The sequence below is a fragment of the Mustela nivalis genome (assembly GCF_964662115.1).
Source record: "Mustela nivalis genome assembly, chromosome: 17".
NCBI lineage: Eukaryota > Metazoa > Chordata > Mammalia > Carnivora > Mustelidae > Mustela > Mustela nivalis.
The window spans coordinates 47,795,304-47,822,817 of record NC_139036.1 but is presented as its reverse complement, the minus strand read 5'-3'; the positions used below and the strand labels follow the sequence as shown (position 1 = coordinate 47,822,817).

The 27,514-nt window shown below is 45.9% G+C and overlaps 3 protein-coding genes and 1 long non-coding RNA gene across 13 annotated transcripts in view; 2 read left to right on the top strand and 2 right to left on the bottom strand.

The window, feature by feature from the left end:
- TACO1 (translational activator of cytochrome c oxidase I) overlaps nucleotides 1-27,514 on the bottom strand; it is a 742,329-nt gene that overhangs the window by 502,776 nt on the left and 212,039 nt on the right. The gene's annotated exons all lie outside the window — the stretch shown is intronic.
- GH1 (growth hormone 1) lies at nucleotides 492-2,164 on the top strand. Of its 2 annotated transcripts, XM_082706736.1 has the most exons (5): nucleotides 492-596; nucleotides 841-1,001; nucleotides 1,173-1,289; nucleotides 1,436-1,597; nucleotides 1,870-2,164. In XM_082706736.1, exons 1-5 carry the CDS (start codon nucleotides 587-589, stop codon nucleotides 2,068-2,070), a joined length of 651 nt encoding a protein of 216 aa, XP_082562862.1. In that variant the 5' UTR covers nucleotides 492-586; the 3' UTR covers nucleotides 2,071-2,164. The 2 variants fall into 2 exon arrangements, with proteins under 2 accessions (XP_082562862.1, XP_082562861.1); XM_082706735.1 differs by lacking the exon at nucleotides 492-596 and having other exon boundaries at nucleotides 681-1,001.
- LOC309852101 lies at nucleotides 5,731-6,595 on the top strand. Its single transcript, XR_014305076.1, has 3 exons — nucleotides 5,731-5,816; nucleotides 5,892-6,023; nucleotides 6,147-6,595. It is a non-coding gene; the product is annotated as an uncharacterized lncRNA (long non-coding RNA).
- LOC309852100 (intercellular adhesion molecule 5-like) lies at nucleotides 14,214-25,636 on the bottom strand. 9 transcript variants are annotated; one of them, XM_082708354.1, is made up of 9 exons: nucleotides 25,399-25,636; nucleotides 22,361-22,445; nucleotides 20,708-20,783; nucleotides 19,140-19,406; nucleotides 17,930-18,250; nucleotides 17,399-17,677; nucleotides 16,623-16,892; nucleotides 15,705-15,947; nucleotides 14,214-15,505 (listed from the first exon to the last, which is right to left on the bottom strand). In XM_082708354.1, the coding sequence occupies exons 3-9, from the start codon at nucleotides 20,760-20,762 to the stop codon at nucleotides 15,297-15,299; spliced, it is 1,644 nt and encodes a 547-aa protein (XP_082564480.1). In that variant the 5' UTR covers nucleotides 20,763-20,783; nucleotides 22,361-22,445; nucleotides 25,399-25,636; the 3' UTR covers nucleotides 14,214-15,296. The 9 variants fall into 9 exon arrangements, with proteins under 9 accessions (XP_082564480.1, XP_082564483.1, XP_082564485.1 ...); XM_082708357.1 differs by having other exon boundaries at nucleotides 25,482-25,636; XM_082708359.1 differs by having other exon boundaries at nucleotides 25,514-25,636.

Here is a 27,514-nt window from a genome sequence, read left to right as displayed (position 1 = left end):
GGCTGAATTATACCCAGAAACCCCAGGATCCTGGGCTGTTCTGGGCGCCCTTTCCCCAAATACACACTCTCCCTGGTGGACAGAGGGCAGCTGTGCAGGGAGGAGGAATAGGAACAGAGGGGGAGGTACAGCCCTCACAGCACACCTGGCCTACACGGCCCCCCATTCGGGGACTGGCTGGGTCCTCCTCCCCTGGGCAGACCACCCCATGATGGTGCCCTACCACATCGCACCTGCCACCTGCCCCTGGAAATGAGGACAGATTGGGTGGTCTCTGCAGCAGAGACCCTGTGTGCACAGTCCTCAGGGCCGGCGACGGTGGAGAGGCGGAAATGCCAGGGCCGGCCTGGGGGACATGACCCCGAGAAGAGCGGGAACAGGACAAGAGGGAGGAGGCTCTAAATTATCCATCAGCACAGACCGGCCACTGGCCCAATGCATAAATGTATAGAGAAAATAGGTGGGGGCAGAGGGGGAGAGAGAAAGGACCAGGGTATAAAAAGGGCCCGCAAGGGACCGATTCCAGGATCCCAGCACCCAGCTCCCCAAAGCGCTCAGGGTCCTGTGGACAGCTCACCTGGCTGCAATGGCTGCTGGTAAGTCCCCATGGCCTTGGCATGTACTGAGGGGCAAGGGAGGGCTGGGGTGGGGGGCCTGCCAATGGTTGGGGCGCTAACCCTGGGCTCTGGGGCTGCTGGAGGGGAGAAGAGAGGGCTCTGCCCAGATCTTTGGCCAAGTGTTAAATGTTCTCAGCCCCTGGGGGGAGGGGAAGGGCTGGCAGGAAACGGGCATCTCTTTGTCTGGGCCCCAGCCTTGCCCTCTGTGTCCCTCTGTGTGCAGGTCCCCAGAACTCCGTGCTCCTGGTGTTCGCCCTGCTCTGCCTGCCCTGGCCTCAGGAGGTGGGCGCCTTCCCGGCCATGCCCTTGTCCAGCCTGTTTGCCAACGCCGTGCTCCGGGCCCAGCACCTGCACCAGCTGGCTGCCGACACCTACAAAGACTTTGTAAGCTTCCCAGGAATGGGTGCTGGGGGTGGGGCAGGAAGGGGTGACTTTCCCCCAACCCCTGGGATGCAAGGGGGTGGAAACCGAGGAGCGAAGAGGTTGTCCCCTGAGCACACACGGAGGGGGCCTCCGAGTCAGGCAGTGAGGAGGACCTGGGCATCCTTCCTCCAGGAGCGGGCGTACATCCCCGAGAGCCAGAGGTACTCCATCCAGAACGCGCAGGCCGCCTTCTGCTTCTCGGAGACCATCCCGGCGCCCACTGGCAAGGACGAGGCCCAGCAGAGATCCGTGAGTGACCCAGGGCGGGCCGGCGGGCCTCCTTCCAAGAAGGGGGCTCCTGCTCTCTGCAGGAGTCGGGCCCCTGGGGCAGAGGGCGGCCGGGGGAGGCCCCCCAGGGCCGAGGCCAGCGGGCCCACCACCCCCTCCACCCGCAGGACGTGGAGCTGCTCCGCTTCTCGCTGCTGCTCATCCAGTCGTGGCTGGGGCCCGTGCAGTTCCTCAGCAGGGTCTTCACCAACAGCCTGGTGTTCGGCACCTCGGACCGAGTCTACGAGAAGCTGAAGGACCTGGAGGAAGGCATCCAAGCGCTGATGCGGGTGCGGAGGGCGCCACGGGTCCCCTCCGCTGGGCCTGCTGGCCCCGCTGGTTCTGACGAGGGGCGGGGGGTCTTGCAGGGGCTGGGAGACGGCGCCCCTTCCTGTAGAGCAAGCAGTCCGACCTTGACCCCTGAGAACGCTTACTCGGTTCCTCCCGGGAATCCTCCATTCCCTTCTCGGAGCCCTGGAGGGGAGGGCCGCTCGCGGTTTTGGGACAGGGAAGGAGCAGCGGGCGACGCCTGGGCCTCTCTGTCCCTCCTCCCCTTGGGCAGGAGCTGGAAGACGGCAGCCCCCGGGCCGGGCAGATCCTGAAGCAAACCTATGACAAGTTTGACACAAACCTGCGCAGCGACGACGCACTGCTCAAGAACTATGGGCTGCTCTCCTGCTTCAAGAAGGACCTGCACAAGGCCGAGACGTATCTGCGGGTCATGAAGTGTCGCCGCTTCGTGGAAAGCAGCTGTGCCTTCTAGTTGCCGGGCTTTCCTTTCACCCCATCCCCACAGCCTCCCCTGACCCTGGAAAGGGCCTCTCCCGGTGTCCACTGTGCTTTCCTAATAAAATGAAATTGCATCACAGCATCTGAATGGGCATCATGCTATCTCGCGGGGCAAGTGGCTGGCTGGGAAGACAACCGTTGGCATCCTGTGGGGTCTGCGGGGGAAGATCACTGACCCCATTCTCCCTGGGCTAAAAAGAAACTGACACATTCACTCCTGTCCATGGCTCATCAAGTCCCCTGCCCAGGCCCCAGGCCCCAGGCCCCAGCTCACTGGGCAACCACAGGTCAGGAGCACCCCCATAAATTCCCTGGAGACGTTCTTCCCTCCCCCATGGGCACCACAACACCAAATCTAGCCTCCAAGAGCGGGAAGAAATGGAAAGCAAGGCAAGTTGTTAAGTACAGAAGCAAAATGCCCTAACATGGGAGAAAACAACGAGAGAAATCAGAATTACTTTTGTGCAGAAAGTCCAAGATGAAGACACAGTTAGACCCTGCCACTCTTGGGAAGCGGGAACGATGCAAAACAGCTTTAGAATATTCGGGATCTGAATGGTGGCAAGGAAGTGGAGGAAAGACACTAAATCAGGGTTGCAAATTAAGTACCAGTGGGGGCCAGGTAGATAATTATGAAAGTAAGGAGGGCTGGGTGTGAAGGGGTAAGTCCTAACTGACACTCCACTTCCGCATCAGGGGTACAGCCCAGATCACAGGGACCAGAGCAACCTGAAGAATTCAGACCCCAGTGAAGTTGGGGGCCTAGCCAGACTTTGCCCCCTTTAGAACCACAGGGCAAGGTTGTTATTTTTAAAACACACAGGACATACAGACTTTCATGTGAAATCTGATTTTTAAAACATCAGTGACTAATTCACATTAAAAAAATTTTTTTTAATATTTTATTTATTTTAGAGAGAGCATGTGTGAATGGGGTGGGGGGAGCAGAAGGAGAGTCAGGGAAGGGGAAAGATCTCAAGCAGACTGGGCACTGAGCCGGAAGTGAGACTCGGGGCTCGATCTCACAACCCTGAGATCATGACCTGAGCCGAAACCAAGAGTTGGACACTTAACTGAATGAGCCACCCAGGCGCACCCATATTGAAAACACTTTTAAGGGCAAAAATGAACCCAAACTTATTTGCTCTTCAAGCTGTCAGTGCGTAATTTGTTCTAAGGGTAGTGGATTGGGATAACCTGTGAAAGAACGAATCAGAAATATTTGGACTTGAATTTAGGCTCATGAGTAGATTCCTTAACCTCTCTGGGACCCATTTTTCTCACCTATAAAATGAATGATAACAAATTGCCTTGCAAGGCTGTGTTAGGATTAGGTAAAATGATGTTTCTACAGTGTTGACACATTACAGCCCTCATGAAATTGCTGCTCTTTTACACTGAATTTTGGAGTGTTCCATATTTTCTGAGGGAATGTTTAAATACTTGTTATCAAATCAAATTCTGTTTTGCTGATACTTCTCAACTGGTTCTTATTTCCACATGAACTTACAAAGAATGAAGTCTTTGGTCACCTAAACACCTTCGCTAAGTAGTGCCCTACAAATCAATACTTAGATGCTCAGAGGAACTCTAGTATCCAAGTATGATTTTGCAAAATCAATAATTCTTTTATAATACAATAGTCAGTGTCCTAATTAATCTTTATGAAAAGTTCAAATCTGTGTAAGCTATGATGGATTTTCTTTAGAACAAGACCCACCTGTATTCATTTTGGATATTTTACATTTAGTAAGTTCTTGGGGAATGGTTGGAAGATGGAATTATCAGAACCCCAAGCTCCACTTCTTAACTCAGAAACCATTCTTCTGCCATAAATCATTATTTTATTGTCTTGCTTAAAATCATGGACTTTGGGGGTAGGAAAGGATTCATAGGTAACTCTAATTCATTCTAATTTAGGAACTCTTATTCCATAGCATCGCTTAGAGATAGTACTCACTGTGTAGCACTAGTGTGAAGGGAGTCACTATCTCACAAGACAACTCACTCTATTAAACCGCTCTGTTTTCAGAGACGTATTTCTTACTTAAGCTAAAAAGCAATATTCGTGTATTATCCCTCATTTGATCTCATAACTATTTGGAAATCTCATATTCTTCAGAAGTTGAGGTAATGAGCATAAATATAATGACCTCTTAGCTTGCATAAGTGTTTGAGAAGGAAATGTGAACCATCTCTAAAAAGTACAGTGTTTGTTGAATGAATGTGGCAGGAGAAGGGTGCCTATGGAACAGGGGTAAGCTACTAGGGAGAGGGTTCTAAAGTGGGGTTGTCATGACAGCAGTAGACTGCAGGGGGAGCCACAGTCCTGGGAGCGACCTCTCGTCTCCTTCTGGGTTTTGCAGAATCCAATCCACCAACACTGGTTGAGAGACACTAACTGATTTTGCCAAATTTTAGAATTTTAAAAAGACCTCAAAGGCCATCTCCCCTAAACGTCTTGATTTGACAAATGTTATTCTGCCTTTCAGCTTTTCAATTAAGCAGTGGATGCCACCCTCCATCACAAATTAGAAACACCTGAAATGTTTTCTAAACAACTTTTGCAGCAGCCTCCACTCCCTGCAATTCTGATTTAATTGGTCTGGAAGGGATGCAGAAAGGGGTGGTTTTAAAAACTGAGTCTAATGTGCAAACAAAGCTGAGAACCACTGAGTTAGGGACAGCAAAGATCTCATATCCAGGTCCACCCATGATGAAGACCTAGGTCAGTCATGTTTCTCTCTGTTTCTAATTCTAAACAGTCCTCTAAAAAAATCTTTTTTAACAAGTCAGTAACAAAAAGACAAGAGCTATATGATTTCTCTCCAGGAGGTACTTACCATAGTTAAATTTATAAAGACAAGAAAGTAGAGTGGTTGGTTACCAGGGCTGGGGGGAAGAGGGAATGAGTTGTTATTTAATAGGTGGAATATCAGTTTTGCAAAACAAGGACTTCTGGAGACTGATTGCGGTTTGAATGTACTTGACACTACTGAACTGTACACTTAAAATGGTTAGGATGGGGGGCACCTGTCTTGCTCAGTTGGTAGAGCACCTGACTCTTGATCTTGGGGTTGTGAGTTTGAGTCCCATATTGGGTGTAGAGATTATTTAAAAACAACATTCTTTTTTAAAAAAATGGTTAAGATGGTAAATTTTATCTTATATATATTTTACCACAACTTTAAAATTTGTTTTAAACTTCAAATGCAAAATCTTCCCAAAAGTAAGATCAGTGAGATTTCCCGAAGAAACAGTTCAACAGCCAGAGCTCAAGTAATCTGGAACTTCCCTACCCCCAGGGAATAATATTTTTCTGACTCCATGTACTCTTTTAAATTTACTCTAACCTGAATTTCTTCTGTGAAAATCAATAAAAAGAAACCTAGTTTAGAACGGAGTTGGGAGGCCAGCAGGGGGAGGTCTCGTGTCCTACCACTTGGCATTTGCAGATCCAGCAGTGAGAGATGGACGTTGCAGAGATACCACTTTACTATCAGGGAACCAGAGGGAAGACTTTCCTCCTCCCCCAGCAACAACCCAGCCAATGAGAGACACTCACAATTCAGCCAATGAGAAGCCACCATACTTCCAACTCTCACTTTACTCCAATGGACTTTCTGTTTACAGCAGTCTTCCCAACGTCAGGTTTCCTCTATAAAAACGCAGTCCTCTGTCCTGTGGTCTTCCGTATGGGTTTGCTGTGGTGTGCTTTGAGTGGATTGTCACTCTTAGTTATTCCCCTATAAACCCATTTTTGCTGGTAAAAATAACAGGCATTTTATTTTTAAGGTTAACATGAATGCTTGTGAGTGGGATCCAGAGAAACTGTAACAATTTTGAAGCTAGGGAGCAAAGTGGTGCTGGTACCCACAGAGCCAACCGGGCTCACTGCGCCCTCTGGGACCTTGGACTCTGAGGAGGGTAAGTTTCCCCCTGGATTTTGAGCTCTGCTCTCTTTGAGTTCTCCAGGCTTTATTCAGGATCTGTTTTAAGATCGCATTTTTTCTGAGTGTTCACTTGGCCTTCGGTCTGACTCTTTTCCAGAACTGAACCGTTCCTTTCGGATTAGGCTGCCCTTCGGTCTGAATCCTGTCTGGAACCAGACTGCTCCTGGTGGAACGGTGCCTGTTGGAAATCTGTTGGCCTTTGGTGTGACAGAGATCAGACTCCCTCCAGGAGAGTCTGGGGGCCGTTATCATTTGTCCCTCTTGGCCTCGCTACCGCCCTCTTTATGGGCAACACCTTCCGGTAATACTAGCAGAATGCACAGTGGATTTCTTAAAATCTCTTCTTAGGATGGATCAATACTGTATAAAGAAGCCCTTTAAGGCATCAAGGCTATATATAGTAGGAGATTACAAGGCTCGGAGCCTCATTATCCCCTGCACTAGTCCCTGTGATACCACTGTTTTACCTGTGAAAGAGCCCAGTAGATGAGGATGGGGGTTTGTCCTCGACCTCTGAGCAATAAATGACATTGTTACCGCTTGGCACCTGTTGTTCCTAAGCCCCATATGCTACTGACATCCATTCCCTCTGAAGGCAAATTTTTCACTGTAATTGATCTATGCAGTGCATTTTTACCATTTCGTTAATAAAGGTAGCCCATGCCTGTTTGCTTTCACTTGGGAAGAAAGGAAATGTCCCTGGACAGTAAGCCCCCAGGGTTACACACAGTCGTTTTTACTTTTCACAAACCTTAAAAGCTGATTTGGGTGATAGAAAGTTTTCTGCCAGACTCGATTTTGTTACAATTTGTATATGATTTACTTCTCTGCTCCCTTTCTCAAATGTCTTCACAGGAGACAGCATCCACCTGTTAAAACTTTTGGCCCTAAAGGGACATAAGGTCTGAAAAAAAAAAAAAAAAAAGGCCATTTGCTCAAACTCAGGTCCGACACTTAGGACATCTAATCTTGAAACAAGGACTACATTTAGACCCAGACAAAACCCCTCACAACTGCTTGACACTGACAGATTACCTTTTGACACCCCCTCCCCCCCATGTGGAAATATACAGGAAACACCTCTAACCAATGCAGGGTTTTCATGCTTTACTGATATTTCTTTCTTTCCTTCTTTCTTTTTAAAGATTTATTTATTTAACAGACAGAGATCACAAGTAGGCAGAGAAGCAGGCAGAAAGAGATGAGGAAGCCGGCTCCCCATGGAGCAGAGAGCCCAATGCAGGGCCGGATCCCAGGACTCTGGGATTGTGACCTGAGGTGAAGGCAGAGGCTTTAACCCACTGAGCCAACCAGGCGCCCCATCTTTCTTTTCTTTTCTTTTATTTTTCTTTTTTTAAAGATTTATTTATTTTAGAGAGAGAGTACAGGTGAGGGCAAGTGTACTGGGGGGGGGGTGCAGGGGCAGAGAGAGAGAAAGTACCATGCAGACTCCACATTGAGTGTGGAGCCTGATGTAGAGCTCAGTCCCATGTTGTCAAGATCATGACCTGAGCTGAAATCATGAGTTGGATGCTTAACCAACTGCACCACCCAGGTGCCCCTTACTGATGGTTCTTATTTAAAGGATGGTAAATTTTGTGCTGGGTTTGCTATAGCAGTTCCTTTTGAAATCATTGAGACCGGAGCTTTACCTTTATAATTCAGCCTTACTCCAGCTTGTAACTTAGCTTGAGGATAAAACTGTTAGCATTTATACTGATAGTTGGTATGCTTTGGGGGTAGCTCATGACTTTGGAATGTTATGGAAACAGGAAGGTGTCTCTACCTCCGATGGAAATAAAATTTAAAATGGTTTCTATGTCCCAAAATTTTTAAATACCATACTTTGCTGGCTGCTCTGGCTATTACTAAGGGTCCTGGGCATTCAAGAATCAGCTTTCTGGATGCCACAGTAAACCACTTCACTTATTTTTCTGCCAACAGCAGTGCTAAACTTCTGTCATGTTCCAAAGTGATGTTCTCCCAGATGATAACTTGGAAAAGTTGACCAGAGATACCCAACAGTTGGCCCCAGAGAGGGAAAAACAATATTGGAAATCTAGTCATTGTGGCCTCATTAAAAAGGGGAACCTCAGGTTTGGACCAAATAACAATCCAGCCCTACCAGAAGTTCTAAATTTCCTACTCCTTAGCGCTGTACTTGCATTAAACATTGGTCTTCTAGAAGTAATAGCATTCATGGAATATTGGTGGGGAAATATTAACAAGGTCACAAAAAGTACCTACCTCCCTTGTCCCATCTGTCTAAAGTATAATTCAGGGAAACCTGTGTGTACAAATAGATTTCCTGCAGCTTCCCTGTCTCGTGGACATGTTTAAGTCATGGTTTGTATGTTTCTCACTAGTGCCATGCTTTCTCTTGCAGACAGGCCAATGTTCTGTGGCTAAAATTCCATTAGAAAAAAATTATCGGGCGCCTGGGTGGCTCAGTGGGTTAAGCCTCTGCCTTAGGTTCAGGTTATGATCTCAGGGTCCTGGGATTGAGTACTGCTCTCTGCTCTGCAGGGAGCCTGTTTCCTCCCTTCTCTCTCTCAGCCTGCCTCTCTGCCTACTTGTGATCTCTGTCAAATAAATAAATAAATAAATAAATAAATAAATAAATAAATAAAATCTGTGCTATTGGTTGGTTTCAGGTTCATTGTTCATACCATCCTTGATCCTCCAATCCTTGGTTGAATAGACTAATGGCACTCTTAAAACTCAATGGGCAAAATTTGAAGAAATCCTTCAAATACACTGACCAAAACCACTGCCATTACACCTAAATCTCAGATCTACCCTCTCCGGAACTCAGACTCTGACCCTTTGAGGTTGTCACAGGATGTCTGATGCACTCGACCCATGCCTCCTCTGACCCCCCAGTAGACAAAAGAAGATACACTTCAGGATTGCAGAGGCCTAACTGCTTGGTTAACATAACCATGCTTTGGTACAGCCGTCTTTTCATGGTACACTCCTGGGAGATGGCGACCTTAAGCCTCATGCCCTGCAACCTAGAGATTTCATCTCTTGGAAAAGACCCCTCCAAAAAGACTTTCTTCAACATCACTGGAAAGGACTTTATCAAGAACTTCTAATCAACTCTTATGCCACCAAACTCCAGAGAATGGATTCTCGAATTCACGTGACCCTCCTAAAGAAAGCCCAAACCCTGACTGGACCCGTATGCCCTCTGGTGACCTGAAAGTAAGACTGCCCAGAATTGAAGCAGATGACATCTCATGAGACCCCTTTTCCAAGACATCAGGGTGGGCCTGTATACATTTTTCTCACCATTGTTCTTTTTCGTGGAAGGATAATTCCCTTGTCTGCATTTTCTAAGCCTGTGCAAAAGGGGGAAACAGCCTCATGATGATTCCAGGACAAATGAATCTTACACTTGCTTTTTCTGAAGTATTAGAAGGTTCGGAATTCACAAAAGGCTTCTTTTATCTGAATTGTTAACTGAATTTAGACTTATCCAAATTCATAGTCTCTGAACTTCAGGCTCTCTGCAACCTTAGAGACTATTATCAATAACACATTTGGTTCAAATAGTTCTTTTGAGATAACAGTACCTTTTTTTTTTTTAAAAGATTTATTTATTTGACAGAGATCACAAGTAGGCAGAGAGGCAGGCAGAGAGAGAGGAGGAAGCAGGCTCCCTGCTGAGCAGAGAGCCTGATGCGGGGCTCAATCCCAGGACCCTGGGATCGTGACCTGAGCTCTAAAGGCAGAGGCTTTAACCCACTGAGCCAACCAGGCGCCCCAACAGGACCGTTCTTAAACAGCTTTCAAAGTTTGCGCTTTTGCAAAAAGTGCACTGTTGCTTCATGTTTATACCTGCACTGTATCTTCCCAACTGCACGGGGCTGATTCTCTCCATGTGCTCTTGTAGGAGCCACAATTCCCCTTTCACGATTGCTTTAAGTGGAGACTTTGCCTTCACAGGGAGAGCCTTTCTTCCCTAACTCTGAATGAATGCAAATAAATTTCTCCGCTACTTTCAGACCTAGAGTCCTGGTTTAGAACCATTGTATGATGTGGAATTGTTAAATTCCCTTTTCTGTTTTATATCATTATTTTGAGTTTTTGTATTTTGTTGCCTATCAGACTTTTAAAAACAATGTACACAATAAGGTGAGGCTGGCTGGCCCTTGGAGATGATCTCCAGTGCTTACAGTGTTGACACATATGGACTACAGAGGGGAAATACCTGAGAGTTAGCCCTCCTAACATTCCTTGTTACCCAAAAGTGGCTTGAGTGGTTTCCAGCTGCTAGGCACTTTCCTACCAACTTAGAACATGACAGCTAGGAAGGGTCCTTCGTGGTACCGAGGGACAAAATCACGAAATGTGGAGAACCTGACTCCTGACTAGTGATGCTTTCAAAGAAAGATCTTGATCATAAAAGGGAAATGTGAAAACTAATCAAAGGAAATCTCGTTTAGAAAGAAATTGGGAGACCAGCAGGGGGAGCTCTCATACCCTACCGCTTGGTAATTGCAGACCCAAGAGGAGACAGACCATGCCCCTGGATATTGCTTTGCCAATAACTTAGGAGGAAGAAAGGCTTTCCTCCTCCCCCAGCAACAGCCCAGCCAATGAGAGACACTCACAACTCAGCCAATGAGAAGCTACCATACTTCCAAGTCACACCTCTGTTCTACAGATTTCCGTAGGGTTTTGCTACAGTTTGCTTATCCTGGATTACAGATCTCTGCTATTCTCTAATAAACCCCTTTTTGCTGGTAACATAACTGCCAAGTTTTGTTTTTAAGGTTAACACATCAGCATTGCTGAAACATGTATGTTGCTTTGATCCTTTATACAGATTTGAGATCAGAACTGACCCTTTCCCCTTTCTTCACAACTCCTCAGAATGACCGGACCTGGTCTTCTGGGTCAAATAAACATGCCACCTAGCATCTCAGCTTTAATTCGGGAAGCCCCAGCAAACATGAAAAATACCTAAAGTGATAAAAGTATTTCGGTCATCAACTCCTCCTGATCTGCATAAGACTACTGATTTAAGCGTCTCAGAACACCTCAGCTCAATGCAGACTGGTACAACTGGTCTTCCTACTAGTAGTCCTACATCATAGGGAACAAAAAAAGGGGGAAAAGTAGAGAAAGAAAGAGGGAAAGGAATAGAAAAGGAAGAAAAACTCACTGGAAAAGAGAAAAGAGGTGTCCGTGGTGTATGTGGCTTTTGGTGGCCTTCTATGGCTGCTGCCATGGTTTTCTGACTTTTGTTTTCAGTTCAAGATGATTATGGGTATGATCACTACCAGCATTATTAGTGTAATGAGAACCGATATTGTGTACACATGTATATCATGCTAGTGTGTTTTATAAGTACTATGTCATTTCTTTCCAACTCTAATCCTAAAATGATAGGTAACTACTAGTAGTATCCCTATAGTAAGAAGGTTCTATCAAAGAATTAACTTGTTTTCTTTCAGGCCTATGCAGAAAGATACCAGGGGCACCTGATTGGCTCAGTTAAGTGTCTGCCTTTGGCTCTGGTCATGATCCCAGGGTCCTGGGATCCAGCCCTACATCCGGCTCCCTGCTCAGCGGGAGGCCTGGTTCTCGCTCTCCCACTCCCCCTGATGAAGTCCCAGAACCTAAGTCAGGAGTAGCCACGGGCTAGAGGATGACAGCCTGAGCAATTGACATGCAAGTGTTCCAATAAGACCATACTCCTTGAAAAAGCCCTGGAATGAGAGTAAAGGAAAAGGAGAGAAAGTACTCACCAATTTTGCACCGAAGCTCAGAGTCCAAATGTAAAGACTCACAAATCTCCTGGCTGGCTCTCCAAAAATGATGAAGTCCCAGAACCTAAGTCAGGTTCTGGTGGGGTGAGGAGGTTCGGAGCCGACGACTAAAGAAAGAATTCTTAAGACGTTGGTGCAAAAGGTGATTTATTAGAGCACAGGGACAGGGCCCGTGGGCAGGCGGAGATGCGGCTGCCGCCCCGGGTTGTTAGGAGTGGTTGGTTATATACACAGGAGTTGGGTAGGTGAGGACAAAGGGGTGTTCAGAAGGGCTATTGGGGCAAAGAATACTATCAGGATATTGAAGGCTTAGTTGCTATCAAGTAAAGACAATTGGAAGTCTGGTGGAATGTTACATTCCTGCTATCAAGCATCCTTGTTAATGAGATTTAGGTTTAGAAGAAATTTAACTTTATTTACTTTTCCTTCTACCTCCACCTCCTTCGGTTTTTTATGGAGGGGAGGGTGACATTAGGGCTTGAGGAACTGAGTTCTGTGTCTTTGGAAATTGGGCTATTGATAAGGTAACTTCTTTGTTTGTAAATCTCAAGGACATTTGCAAACCAAGGGAGACTCCTGTCTTGCAGGATTGTGATCTCAGCAAGTTAACTATTTATCATTTTATGGCAGTCAGGGGTGCCTGAGAAATGCTACACATATGGAGGGGAGCGGATGAAGGGGGGGGGTGCAAGGCTCCAGCTCTTGCTTTGTCCTCAGCCAGCCTCCTGCTCCCTCATCACCCCTGCTTGTGTTCCTTCTCTAGCTAGTCTGTCAAATAAAAATCTTTTAAAAAGAAAGACACCAGAAAGTCACCTTGACTTTTTTTTTTTTTAAAGATTTTATTTATTTATTTGAGAGAGGACTGAGAAAGAGCATGAGAGAGAAGGTCAGAGGGAGAAACAGACTCCCTGTGGAGCTGGGAGCCCAGTGGGGGGACTTGATCCGGGGATCATGACCTGAGCCGAAGGCAGGCAACCAACCAACTGAGCCATCCAGGCACCCACACCTTGACTTTCTTAAGAGAATACATTTTTGGAGTATTAAAGGTAGCTTTCTTTGCCTGAAGATAATCAAGAGTAGCTACAGTTAAGTGTGAGATGGTTGTTCAGGAAAGGCATATGCAGACCTTTTTGGGGTGGGGTCCCCTGAAGGCAAGGCAGCCACCCTCAGAAGAATGGGCAGAGACCAGCTCTATTATTCCGGAAAAGAGATGGAATGAGATCCTTTGTGCTTTTAAGAATTGGCTAGGAGGGGCTGCCTGCCCCCTGGTGGTGTGAATTCCTGGGGAAGGAAAGGAAGGGGACAGATGTTCCAAGTCTACCCAGGGAGGGACCTACTGAAATCTGAAGCACCTTGCTAGACGGCTAATCTAAAGTAGTGAGGTCTGTAACTCTGGAAATTCACGCAAGAAATCACCCTAGCTAGACCAAGCCCCAGGAAGAGAATCGTCCTCCCTGAAAGATCTGGGGCAGTGGAAGAGGTTTTAGGGCCTGTGTAGGACTGTCAACAGTGACACCAAGTGGCAATGAGAGGCAAAGGCAGGAGCCTCTAGACTTCCTGGTGCCTCCCCTGTACCTCAGGGTATGGGGGCCTTGATGTGGGGTTTGCTCTATGGGGTAACTACAGACCTGATACAGCTGATCCCAAGACACTGAAATGGCTGGAGATTCCTGGATTATGTTGCTCTATACTCTTGTAGCCCTACTTCCTTATTTTCCCGAGTGCTGAATTCAGAAAAGTAATTTTCTCACATCATGAGAGGAATGGCTGCCGTATTTACTGGAAAAATTGAGGCTGAGGTCATTTGATGGCTGCGGGGGGTAGTGCTGTTTTGAAAGTCAAACAAGGTATTCCCAATCTCCTCCCAGGAAGCCTCCCTTGATCCCAAGTTAGGCATTTTCATAAGGACCTGTGTTTTCCTGGTTATGGGAGTTAAGGTGCAATTGTGATTTCCTGTAGACTTGCTCTGGCTTCCCTCATTGACTAGAAACTTGTAGAAGGCAGGGACACTGCTTTGTTCACCATTGTAGCCCCACTGCCTTGTGTGTGTTGAAATCAAAGGATTATCTTTATACTTAACCCGTAATCCAGAATCAGGTAAGGACTGGAAAGAATGATTTTTTTTTTTCACTATGATGCCTGATGCTGTATTCTTTCTTGTAGTGTCTACAATTTGGAAGGCTGAAGACCTCTGTCTGGAGGTCTCAACTTTAGTTTTAAGGGTAGGTCAAACAGGCTGTTGCCCTGAGCTAAAGCACCACCTGCCCTGGGCTAGTTGTTTGTGCTACGGTCTTAACATTCTTTTCTTAGAAACTGTACTCAGAATGCAACCATGTGGCTTAAAAAGAGCTTTCCAAAATGACACAGAAGAGAAATACTTTCAGATATCATAAAATCACTTTTATTTTTTACTGTATACAACATTTCGGTGACCCATACATGACTGATTTGGAAGAAAAGACTTGGGTATATGATTCTGCATGTCTTCTGTACCGGTGAACATGTATTTTCCAAAGAACAGAGAAGGAAGCTGAATCATAAGATCATATGGTAAACATTGTCACAGGAGGAGTTGTTCTGAAGCTTAAGTAGTTTGCAGACATATGAAAATACATACTGCTTTATGGAAAGGGAGAATAAATACTGGAACTCTATCGTAAGAGCCTGTATAGATTAAAAAAATAATGTGTCAAATGTGAACTCACAGATGGTTACTTTATAGTGGATCATGAGAAGGAATTCAGAGATGTTTGGAGCCCATGAACTATGAGGCCAGTTTAATGGAAGAACTCTAATTTCTACTTCAGGGACAGAATATGAGGTTAGATAAGCTGCTTGTCTGACCCAAAGTGGAATTTATGACTTTTCCACTCCTCCAAGGCATACACTAGATGGTTAGCGAGTTGAAGCCTAACCACCCACGACCCATAATGGTGTTATCAAATTCAGCTCTGGAAGCCAGCACTTCAAAATCCTTATATAAAATATATGGGAGCAGGGGAATGTAGAGGCAGGAATAAGCTTCTGATTCTTATCTCTTTGGTATTCACTCCCTTTGAAGTCCTGTCTGTGGAGTAAGAAACTGGTTCCCATTTAGTCATAAGGAAACCATGAGAAATGAGTTGGATTTCTGAGATATTTCTGACTACCTCTTTAGTCTGATGTTTGGGAGCAAAGGACAAGACCTTTTTTTTGAGTCTAAGAGCGAGTGGACCGATTAAGCACACAGTAAAGAGCAAGAGGCCCTCTCCTTAGCTGGACACTGAGAGTGAAATTCCTAGTGACTAGAGTGACCTCAGAGGAGCTGAGCTTGTGGATGGGTGAGATACAAGGAACATGGGGGGTCCAAAACACCTGTTTTGTGGGACTGCAGAACACAAAGAGTAATGTCTCCTTTCTCCTCCCTCTTTCCTCCCTTAGGAAATCCCAGCAGCAGAGGTTGCCTTCAACCGAAGAGCTGTTTCCATTTAACAGTTATGTGCATTGCACTTTTCTCCTCGCTGAACAGCAAACTGGCTTTCCTCCTCGTTGTTCTTCTCTTTCTGCCTATAGGGCAATTTCCGCCTCTCTATTTTGCACGGCTTGTAGTTCAGATACAGTGCTATGGTGACCACGCCCACTCCAAGGGCGACAATAATGATGATGAAGATGGTGGAGCTGATTCCTTCATCCAGTCCTGCCCAAGTACAGAAGACAGAGTTCAGGAGGGTTCCAGGGCAAAGAGAACCCCTACCTTCCCCAGCCTACCACACCCACTTCTCAGTCTCACCCTCCCTCCACCCACTAGAATTTTTCTTTTTTCCAGGTTTGAATAAGAATCCCAAACCCCTGGGGGATTTCCATCCTGGGCCTGGCAGCAGGAGATCCACGGTCACCTTGAACCAGGACAGCAATGTCTTTGCTGACAGAGCCCAGTTGGTTAGTGGCTGTGCAGCAGTAGGTTCCCGTGTGGTTCTGAGTTGCCTTCTGTGGAACATCAAGGTTGAAGATTACTCCATTCCAGGTACACACCAACGTTGGAGTTGGGTTTCCCTTTGGGACGCACGTAAGCATCTGCTCTGTTCCTTTCACCCATGTCTGGTTGCCAGGACAATCAGATTCCTCTAACCGAGGCTTGTCTGGAAAAGACAGTCCCCCAGGGACCTGAGTTCCGTGTGCCACATTCCTTCCCCACTGGGATGCTCAGCTCCCCCTCCCCCCTAATCCAAATACTGTGTCCATTTGACCAGACAGCGTTCCTTCCCAAGGGAAGAACCACTGTTCCCTGTTTTGGGCCAGTCTTATCTTCCCTTCCCTAGGGGCAAGGAGTCTGAGATGCATGCAGCAAAGGCATTCTGATAGGTTTAGACTAAATGATCTGGGCTGTCCTATCAATGGTGGATTTCCTGCTTCCCATCTTTGCTTCTCAGTGAGTGAGGAGATGTGTAGGGGTGACCCCAGAGATGAGGGACTTTCTACTTTTCAAAATACAGATTCTTAGGTAGAAATTTCCCTCCTCAGCATAAACTCCCAACTCCCACTTCCTGTGTCCTCAGCCATCAGCCATCAACTAATGCCACCTGATCACCCTGTTTTCTCTTTTTCATTCCCAGTTCCCCCTCATGTTTCTCCCAGCTCCCTTTCCTGGGGCTAAGGTAAGCTTGGGGAGCTTTAATTTCATTTCCCCCTTCAATTTTTTTTTTTAATGGGTAAAATGTAGCAATTCTAATAATGAAGTTGCTGGCCAAGACCTCTGGAAATGAGATACTAATAATAATTCTCGTTTTGACCAGAAAGATCAGGCTTCTACTCACATAAGACATGGAGCTGCATTGCAGTGGTTTTGATCAGCCGTTGACCCTGAACCTCCAAAGAGGCCTCACAGGAGAAATTTCGGCCATTATCTTCCTCCCTGGTGGTAAGTAAAAGCCAGGCAGTCTCCCCAGGGGCAGGGGCGTCTGGGGCTCCCTTCAGCCGAAGAGTAGGGCTGGGTGATGTTAATACATGCCCCGAACAGGTCACATTAATGTCTCTCCCTGCCAATGGGTATAATTCTTCTATCTCCAGGATTGGTGGAGGGAAGCCTATAAAAAGGAAGAGAATCAAACGTATTTCTCAAAACTCACGGCCACTCCTGGACTGTTACTGCTGAAGGAGTGGTATCTAGGCAGACAAGATGGGAGACTTTAGAAACCCTCCTGCCTCTGTGCTGAATGGCAGGAGCAATGAGATTTGGGAATTTGAAAGCTCTTCTTAAAACAGACGCAGTGTGCATACATTTGGCTATGCCTCTGTGGCAAGGATGGTAAGATGGCTTTTCATCTTACAGATTTTTCCTCTTTACCTCAGAAAGTTGTTCTAGAAACAAGCTGAAGGGCCCACAATCACTCTGTAAGTAGGCTGGCCTAAGGAAACAGGGTGAAAGCTGAATAGAACTACTGTCTCAATGCGTGCATCAGAGAAAACTCACTTGAGAGTGTACCTAGGAAAGGTTAGTAGGGATATTTGCTGTTGAATCACCAAGACTTTACTGTGGAAGATTTCAGTGGCAGAGGACCCCTGTGAGGAATGGAAGAGACAGGTCACTTACTATAGACGTGCACTGGCTCTCTTGTTTTCTGTTCCATTGGACCCAGGGATACAAGGCAAGACAGCTCCTGATCACCAGTCTCCATGGCCCGAACGGTGGCATTGGCCCATGCTGTGTCTCCTTTCCAGGAGACAAAGGGGCTCAGCTCCTGGTCTCCCAGGAACATGTGGAACATGACCTCTCTGGCTGGGAACACCCTAGACAACTCACAGCTTACAGTCTCTGCCATCCCAATCTCCAAAAGTGGGGAGACCCAGATTTGGGGGCTCTGAGAGAATTCTGCCAAGAAATGAAAAAAAAGGAAAGAAAGGAGAAAAGCCATGATAAATCATGTGCTATGTGGGGCCCCGCAAAGTAGGAAGGGAGTGCGGCTAAAAGCACTCTGTCCGCAGGGTAAGTTTAAGACCCACATAGAGGTAGAGCGCAATTACCTTCACAACCCCATCTCAAACTTTGTGGGAACTTAGTCCCAAAGGCCAAGGTAAGACAAGGAAAATGAGACTCAGGATCCTTCCACACCTGTTGACTCACCAAAGATCCGAAGTACCTTGATGTCTGAACTACTGTGAAAGAGTCCTCCACCATGTGAACTCAAGTCCAGTTCTGCATGGCATGAGAAATTACACCTGTCATCTTCCCTTTGGGCTTTGACATTGATGGTGACCTCAGCTCTTTGAGAGGCCACAGCCAAGCTCATAAAGTTCTTTCTATGCAGTTCCTGGTTACCCTGGAGAAGGGTAAGGCTGAGGTTCTCCAGGGGCACCACCCTGGGCACATGGCATTTCACTGTCAAGGCTTCACCCATGGCTACCCATGAAGGCTGCAGCTCCAGGATCACCTGCTCTGGTGGCTCTGTAAGAAGAAAAAAGGGTGGGCTGGATGAGAGAAGGCTATGCACCTTTCCAGAAAGAAGTGATACAGAACAAGCTGCCTGTCATACAAGGTAACGGTTACCCTTAAACCATCTGATCAACAGTGTCAGCTTTCTGCCAACTCCGCCCTACATGAAACAAGTCAGTCTTCTGACTCTTTTTCTGGCCATCAAACATGGTTAAAGTCATAGCCAAGAAATGACTGTTGAGAGGGAAGTCCCTTGTGTTGACTGTAGTTGCCATGCTGGAGAACGTTTATCTCTTAACAGAGGTGCTTCAGAGGCATGAGCAGCTTCTGAGGAGCTGCTTAGCATCACATAAAAACTATACCCTGGCTTACTGCACTTTTACCCCACCGCGGTCACACTTCCTCACATGGCCCTATCTTTGCCAGTGCTATCTGCTCACCTGTAAGACCTTCCCCAGCCATCCCAACACTTCCAATCCTTATTATTCTGCAGGAGGGAAGCTCAAGAGTCTCCTTTTCCATGGAGACTTCTCCAACTACCCCAGCCCACAAAGACCCTCCTTTCTCCATCCCTATTTATTCTAAATAGTTGTGTCAAATAATTTAGCACTAATTGCATACTTTCTTTTTTTATCATGTATAAGCTAGCATTACTAGCTTATGCCTCCTGTGCTTGAACATATGCTCAAGCACAATGTCTGGATGCCCTCTACGTTCTGCTCCAAATTTAAAATCCTACAGCAAAGGTAAATAGAAGTAATTGGCCCTAGAATTCCTACAGTATGACAGAAATCTCTATTAAGGTCCCTAATTCTCTCCCCTAAAAGAAATCTCTAATTTTTCCCTAAGTAAGACATAGTCCTGTTCCCCCACTCTTCCCTTCCTCCTCAGCCCTACTCACGATACACAGTGATGCCAAGGCTTGTGTCCTTTTGGATCCCTGCACAAGAGAAGAAGCACTGCAGAACAGAATTTTCTGTGACGTCCTCCAGAAGAAACTCCTTCCACTGAGGTCCTTTGTCCACCTGGGTTTTCTTTAAGAAAGTCTCAATTCCACTGGGCCCGGGGTCTGGACAGGTAGTGCTGCAGTTGACCATTAGGGACTGTCCAAGCTTTACCAGGGCCTGATCTGGCCAAACAGAAACCTCAAATATCTCTTCAGCTGCCCCTGAAATGATCAACCACATATCCCAAAGACTTTGGTGAGGACCACATGAGCCAAATAAAATACAAAGCCAATTCTATTTGATGGTTAGAAATAGGAAACATACCCTGAAGAAAAAGTTACAAATTAGACAAGAAAAAGATCCTCAATGAACAAGTTAGAACCATGATTCCACGACCATTCATTCCCTCCACTCATCATCTTTCTAGGGATCTTGATTTCTCCATTAATGTCCCCTTGGAAACTATGGAGTTCTTAAAATTCATGCCCAGGAAACCATTCTCTCTCGGAGCTTCCAAATGTCTTGGAAGCTCCAGGATTGCTGCTGAGGGCTCTCAAGGGGTTAAGAGGTACTGGAGAAGAAGAGCTTTGTTACTTATACCTCAAAGCAGTGTCTCTTTGAAATTATGGTCTAAAGACTGCCTTCGCCAGAATCACCTGGGGTGCTTATAACACTGCAGATTCTAGCTCTGCCTCTGACTGAATGACTAAGACCTTGTGAAAGTGGGACCTGGAAATAACGCAAGTGAACAGAACAAGCATTCCTGATGACCCATATGCACGCCAAATCAGGGGAACCACTAGCCTAAATATGACTCCTAGGGTCGCTCATTTCCCATGGAAATTTTCACCTCTCCTCAAAATGAGACTATTCCTCTTTGCTTTGGTACTAAGGCAACAGATATTTTTAGACGCTTAAGAGAAATCTCAGGTGCAATGAGACAGACATCAGGTAAATGTTAGATGCCTGACACAGGTGAAAGGGAGTCTCCTGAAAGTTTCCCCACAGATCCCCTTTAGCTACTCCATGTCCACCATCTGCTTCATCTCCCAAATACCAGTCCCTTCGACAAATACACAACTCATGTAGCAATATTACCCACTAAAGCGCCAGTTCCTTTCTTGCCATCCAGAGAACTCACTTCTCACAAATGAGCTATGGGCCCTTTCCTATCAAGATCCTATTGTAGCTGTCCATGACACAAAAAGTGGCAACAATGAAGTAAAAATATTCTCAAGAGCAGGAAAACAGGACAGCCCTGGGGTAGCAGGGAACCAAGGAGAAAAGGCATATTTAAAGGAGAGTTCTCTCTGGTGGTCTACTATCCTGTCCCTCAATTAGGGTTCCCCAATTATAATAGATTCTGTGTCCTAATGATCCCAAAATATGAACTTCTCCCTAGGGTTTGGACAAGTGAATACTCAATTTTCGCTCCACTCAGTACTTCTGAGCCTCTTTCTTATTGGTCAGCCACCTGCAGTCTGGCACATACTGACTAAAGAAATGTCCCAAATAGCCTCACCTGGGAAAGGGATCAAGGCCAGCAGGGCCCAGACACGAAATAGTAGCATTTCCATCCTTGTGAGAAGGACCAAAAGCTGGAGAGAAAGGAGAAAACAATGCTGGAGAAAGTGACCAAAGGAAAGAAAAAGGATACAGAAAATCGTTTCTTTGATATTGTTAAAGGTCAGCCCCTTTCCTAAAACCTTGCATAGTCTGGAGAAATTGTAGCAAGATTAACAGTGGTGTGGTGTGGGTTTACTAAAAGGATGTAGGAAAATAATAGAGGACATTAGATTTAGTGAGACTCCTGTATAAGTCTGTATTGCATTTATCTGTTCATGTATTTGCCTCCATCTATTTGGGTCAACAGAAGGCTGTTAGTATGAAAATAAAAAAATGAAGTTTGGAGAGTTGAGATCAGCCAATGTATATCTAGCACTGCCCAGTGGAAAGTAACCCTGAATCTAGAAAACACAGTCCCTAGAATCCCGTTCTCTGATGTAAAGGAGAAATGTTTCAACACAGCTCTCTCCTCATGATCTCTATGAAATATCCCTCAAGATAAACCACCTCTTTCTGATCTGCCTCCACGTTTACCAAGCAACCATTGGATTATGACTATGGCTAAGTGTAAAGTGTCCACTTCTCTTTTCTCCACCAATCTATACCAAGTTTTTCTTCTTTCAAAACCCCATTCAAGCTAATTTTTTCTAAGAAACATTCCTAACCCTGTCCCACTTCACAGTCCCTTACTTACTACACATTGTACCTCACTTTATGCCAAACATGATTTCTGAAGCTATGTATATTAAAATGTAATTCACTCTAGTGAATTATTTTTAATGATGAAATTATTACAATGCTGGAAATTCCCTGAGGACGAGAGACTATATTTATCTTGCATATTTAGCACCTAGCACAGTGACTAGCATGTTACAGGTATTCCATTAAATGAACAATTACCCTCTAATTCTGTATTGGAGTTTTCATGCATTGGGTTTTACATAGGTGTACCTTTACTTGTATGCTGGTCTGAAAGAGGCTGTTTTCTTGGGGGGGGGTCTTTTTTATACATGGATAAGATAACAGGCATATCAAAATTTATAATCCCAAGTGATTGTTACTCTTCAAATACTTTGGGAAACAATACATTTATTCCAATAATAACACCATTATTAAAAACTTTTTAGAAGTGATTTAGAACTGGCTTTTAAGCTACAAAAGATATATCAGTCTTTTTCTTAAACTATTTTTTAAAAATATTTTATTTGTTTATTTGACAGAGATCACAATTAGGCAGAGAGGCAGTCAGAGAAAGAGAGGAGGAAGCAGGCTCCCTGCTGAGCAGAGAGCCTGATGTGGGGCTCAATCCCAGGACTCTGGGATCATGACCTGAGCCGAAGGCAGAGGCTTTAACCCACTGAGCCACCCAGGCACCCCTTCTTAAACTATTTTATTACTCTTTGAGCAAAAATGATGACTCAGACACCTTATTCACCAGATTTAGCTCTGAGTCTCTTTCCAAGGAGGATCTTCTATTACTGAAGATACTCAAACGTTACCCCAGACTGAAGTTCTAAGAGTTTTCAGTAAATTACAGCTCTTTTTGAAAAAGTATAAAAGCCCTGAGTGGAATTGCTTATGTTCATACATTACTTCAGCAGACACTTACTGAGCATCTACAGTATTCCAGGATTTTAGGAAGGTGCTGAAGTTACCAAGATTTATCCAACAACAACAGGAATTCCTGGAATTTACTAAGAAAAACAAATACAAATGAAAATAACATAATGTCAAGTGTTATTATAAAAATTCAGGGGGGAGAGTAAAATGAGAATTAAATGACTTGATTTAAGCCAAGTGTTTAGCCCCATTCCTGCTAAGATTTCAGTAAGGTAGTGATGATGCTCATTGTGTCACTGTTGCTGATGCTGCCAGTAATAAACAAATTGACCAAGAAGCACTGAGGAGGAAACCATTACTTCTCCCTGAAGGAGTTGAGGTTTCTCAGAGACACCTACTTTGAACTGGGTTTTCTATTATGACTGGAAGTTTACTAAGGAATGAAGTGATAAAGTGAAGAGGTCAGGACAGACTTGCCTGAGAAAAGTCAAGTTCGATATGGGTAGAGGGTAAGAAATGGGGGATAAAGTTAAAGAAGTAGGTTTACAGTTGAGTAGGCAGGTAGGAATTTACAGAACTTTTAAAGCATGGGAGTGAGATGATCAGCTTTATTTTTCAAGATGACAACACTGGCAGGGTGTAGAAAAAGGAAAGATGAAGAGAAGATTGATGGCCGGGAGATCTGCGGGACTACAGCAGTAATCCAAGTAATCCGAACCAGTAATCCATAAAGTGAGGTACCATTCAATAGATGTGAGAGGGCCTGAAGGCAGTGGTGGCTGCAAAATTTCTATACATATAAGATGGTTAGGGGGTCTCAGTTTGGTTGGAAATAGAGGCTAGAGGTTTGTGTTTTACATAGTACACATACTGGTTTTACTTAAAGTGTATCTTACAGATCAATAAAAATATCCTAAATAGTTTTTCACATATTTAGAAAATATCAATTATTCACATCTAGTATTTTGAAAGTGGCATGGAAAGGGCAGAAGAAAACGGCATTTCCACTGTTGGAAGGAGACATATAACATTCACTCAACTATATAATTTAGGGGCACCAGGGTGGCTCAGTGGCTTAAAGCCTCTGCCTTTGGCTCGGATCATGATCTCAGCGTCCTGGGATCGAGCCCCACATCCGGCTCTCTGCTTGGTGGGGAGCCTGCTTCCTCCTCTCTCTCTCTGCCTGCCTCTCTGCCTACTTGTGATCTCTGTCAAATAAATAAAATCTTAAAAAAATTATATAATTAAAAAGAAATACCAGTCACATTAACTTGACACTGTACAATTCCTATCAACTCTTCAATTTCTTGAGGTGAAATGTTCTCTTCCTAACACCCACTCCAAGGTAGGCAACTCACTACTGATCTATATCTCACTTCAGTGACTCTTTCTCAATCACATGTTGTCTATACCATTTAATATTTAGTAACCACAGACTATGTGCCAGGCACGACACTGAGTGGTTTACTTTAGTTATCTCATAGCAGTCCTATGATTATTGTCAATTTTATAGACAAAGAGATGGAAGCTAAGAGAGGTAAAGTAAGTTACACCAAGTCAGGCAACTAATTAAGAGGGCACCTGGGTGGCTCAGTGGGTTGGGCCTCTGCCTTGGGCTCAGGTCATGGTCTCAGGGTCCTAGGATCAAGCCCCACACTGGGCTCTCTGCTCAGTGGGGAGCCTGCTTCCCCCTCTCTGTCTACCTGTGACCTCTCTGTGTCTAGTAAATGAAAAAAAAAAAAAAAAAAAAAAAGAAGTAAAACCAGGATTCAAACCGAGGCATCCTGACTACAGGGCAATGCTAACTATTTCACTGTTTTTCTCTGTTCAGTGACTCTAGATTATCTATGCTTTGATGGGGTCACAGTGCCCCAAACAATTCTGCATAGAGGTTAATCCAAGAGCTCCTTCTATTTCAGTCATCTCTCCTTCCCTTGCTGATGTTACCTTTCTCTGCAAGCCCAGTCTTGCTGTGAATGAATCTCATGGGTTATATTCTGCTCCTAGAGCCTTAGATAAAAAAGACTAATCCTTTGATGATTACGAGCCAGGCTAGCTGGTTTTACTCTTGTGGTTGCTACTAGCATAGCCATATAGATATAAGAAAATGGCGGCGGGGGGGGGGCGATTCTTTTTGTTTTATTACTCCTACACGGACCATAACTTTGTTTTGTGTTGTTTCAAATGTTCTTGCGGTATCCCCACAGCTCTACAATTTCATCCTTATTTTCACATGGCACGTTATCAGGTACTGAAACGTGCCTTTTTATATTCACTCACTTAAGAACAAAGAAAGCATTCCTAAGGGGTAGTGATATTTAAATATTTTAAAAATTCCTTCGGCTTGCTCTGTAGATGATAGCCCCAAATTCAGGGATTAACGTGTCTGAAATCCTAGACCTATAATCCAGCCACTAAAGGGTTGCAGGGAGAGCGCAGGCAGTTGAGGGGAGGGCCACAAACCCTGATCTACCGCTGGGATTGCTCTGTAGCCGACCTGGACTTCCAGTCCAAGTCTGGGGCTCTTCCAGCATTTCTTGCAGTATCTGGTACAGACTTGAGCCCCACCCTCCCCTGTGCTGTCTTTTCTCTCGAATTCCCCGGAATTGGCTTCCTGCTCTGGGGATACCCCCTCCCGCCCGTTCACGAGACCTTCGCGAGGGGGGCCGAGCACCACCACCCTGCCTGCCTCCCACCTTCAGTGCCCAGGCCGCCCTCCCCACCCCCCCTCTGCCGCTCTCACTCCCTTCTCAGGTCTGCTCATCTACCTCCCCCACCCAGATGTTCGCCACCCCCCCCCCCAGCATGGGAGGGCAGGGCACCTCCAGCTCGGACGGACGGAAGGACGAAGCAGCTACAGCAGTTGCAAATACTGGAGGGGGGGCCTGAGCCCAGCGCTGGACACGGCGCGAGGCCCGCTCCTGCTCGGACCGAGCCTCGTGTCACGTGTGCACACAGTGTGGCTCTCACACGCTTGGCCCGACAGGCCCGGAAGGCCTTTAAAGGAAGACGATATTTAAAACATGAAAGACACGCGGAATAAAAAACCCTGAGCCAGTGCTCCTCCGGGGTTTCAGGCCCGCTAACCGTGTGAGGAAGCGAAGCCCGCCACGCGAGGTCAGACCTCCGCACACTTGACGGAAAAGCCGGGAGGAGACACAGGCACGAACCGAAGCACACAAAGCTAGACGTAAATCCTCACTGAGGGCCGCTCCTCGCTGCTCCGGTCACTCCTCGCGGGGGGCTCGACCGCCTCGCCTGCTCCGCTGCGTCGCCTGCACGGGCCTCAGAAACCCGCCACGCGCTCAGACCGTTTGGAAGGCACGGCCAGGAGGGGGCGCGCGACGCAGCGCCTGGCGGGAGGATTTCCTGATCTGCCCAGAAACTCGTGACGTCTGCGGAGCAGCTTAGCAAGGGTTGGCCGAGACGAGTGGGGCGGGCCAGGAAGCTAAAACCACAGGAGGGGGTTGCGGGGAAGATACGGGTAGAGAAGCCTGTATCTTGCTTGGTAAGAGAGCGCATTTTTGACCCAAAATAATAGCTACTCAGTGAAACAAAGTGAAAACGAAAGAGGAGGGATTGTTGTAGCATGTAATGGCACTATAAGGAAAACAAAGCGTTGTGCGCCCCTGGGCCTGTTCGTCAAGTGGTACGGCCTGAACACGTGACGCGCCGCGCGCGGGAAAGCGCTGCGAGCAGCCGCGTTCCCGCCGCCGGCCACTCAGCTTCTTTGGCGTCGCGTCTCGGCGCCTCAGTGGCTCGAAAATCTAGCGAGCGTTACTGCGGGCTCTTCGTGGGTGACCTGGAAAATGGGTTCTTTTTGCCAATACCCAAGAAGATCTTTTTGTGCCCCGCCCCTCCCGTTTCTCCACATAACAAATAACACTCTTGAGTGAATGAGCATTCCCCCTCACCCCCCACTCCCCGCCGAGGAGCTATCAATAAGCCATCGAAATCGGGGTGAGTAAATCCTGGGTTGCATCTCTCCCCCGAGACCCTTTTCCTCCACTTCTCGTGCCAGACGTCTTCCGAGGCTCATTTCTCAAGAACACTGGCCGGCGTCTGAATTGGGCCATTCTCGGGGGCATCCAGCGGTGTCGCTCTCCGGTGTCGCTCTCCGTCAGGCTTGTCCGACCGTGAGCCATGCACTGAGTTCCTTAGTGCAGTGAACTTTGAGGATTTGGGAGTTTGTTTTGCAGGGGCCCATTACGACGCGCACTCCCTGTCTCATTTGCTGTAATTCCTTTGAGGGAGGCGCTACTACTAACTTCATTTTATGGAGGAAGGCTGATTCCTTTGAGATTAGGAGCGGCTTCTTGTCCAAGAAGGGCGGCTGCCTTTCGTGTACCCTAGTTGTACCAATGCCTTGCCTCCTTCCATACTGAAAATTGAAGGAGAATGTCACGAGGAATACAGGCTTTTGGGGCAGACAAACCTGTCAATGAATTCCACTTCTGTGTCTTATTGGCTTTGGGACTATGGGAAAATTTATATAACCTCTAGTTCCTCTTCTGTCAAAAGGAATGACATTTGGTTTATGGATATGAAAATGCCTACCATGATTTTTGACACGAAGTAGGTGTTCAATAAATGGTAGTCTGTTTTCTGCAATCACAGGAAGACCTTTCCAGACTACCCCCCCCCCCAAAAAAAACCTGTCAGGGTTATTCGAGGCTAGTTTGTAAGACCTATCATAGTCACCCCTTCCAGCTATCCTCATTTCTCTTTTATGGCTTTGAATCGGTTTTGTTCATTCATGGTAAATATTTCTGCAGAGTGCTACCAAATCAACATTCTATTCATCCCTTGCTAGAAACCACAGTCTCTGCACTAGCAGGATTTTTTTTTCAGCTGCTTATTTTTATAAGATCCTTTTGAATGTCATATTCTATTTTGTTGTATGCTTATATTTTTATTGTCCTTTCGCTAATTCTTCAGGGGCATTGTCAACCTTAACTTTCATTTCTTCAATTAAAATCTTAAATTTTAATATTTTAAGGCTGTAATATAGTCCCATCTAATAAGGTGTATCGTATAAAAATGGTTCTTAAAAATTATGGTACTTTTATAAATTGGTCCATAGTGAATTGAATTTTGGCAAGTGGGCTTGCTGCCTTTGACCCATTTCTTTGTGTGAATGGTACTTTCCTAGGGAAGTAGATAAATCATTCCTTCAAGTGGATAATTGCTTTGGCTGGGGGAA

Bases quoted from the DNA above. Each gene is read 5' to 3' on its own strand.
- GH1 (XM_082706735.1), top strand. From the start codon at position 744: ATGTTCTCAGCCCCTGGGGGGAGGGGAAGGGCTGGCAGGAAACGGGCA. The intron at 1,002-1,172 runs GTAAGCTTCCCA...TCCTTCCTCCAG, and splicing joins CCGACACCTACAAAGACTTT to GAGCGGGCGTACATCCCCGA. The intron at 1,290-1,435 runs GTGAGTGACCCA...CTCCACCCGCAG, and splicing joins ACGAGGCCCAGCAGAGATCC to GACGTGGAGCTGCTCCGCTT.
- LOC309852100 (XM_082708354.1), bottom strand. From the start codon at position 20,762: ATGGAAATGCTACTATTTCGTGTCTGGGCCCTGCTGGCCTTGATCCCT. The intron at 18,251-19,139 runs GTGAGTAGGGCT...TTCTTCTTACAG, and splicing joins CCTTGGCATCACTGTGTATC to AGCCACCAGAGCAGGTGATC. The intron at 16,893-17,398 runs GTAAGTGACCTG...TCCTTTTTATAG, and splicing joins AGAGCCAGTGCACGTCTATA to GCTTCCCTCCACCAATCCTG.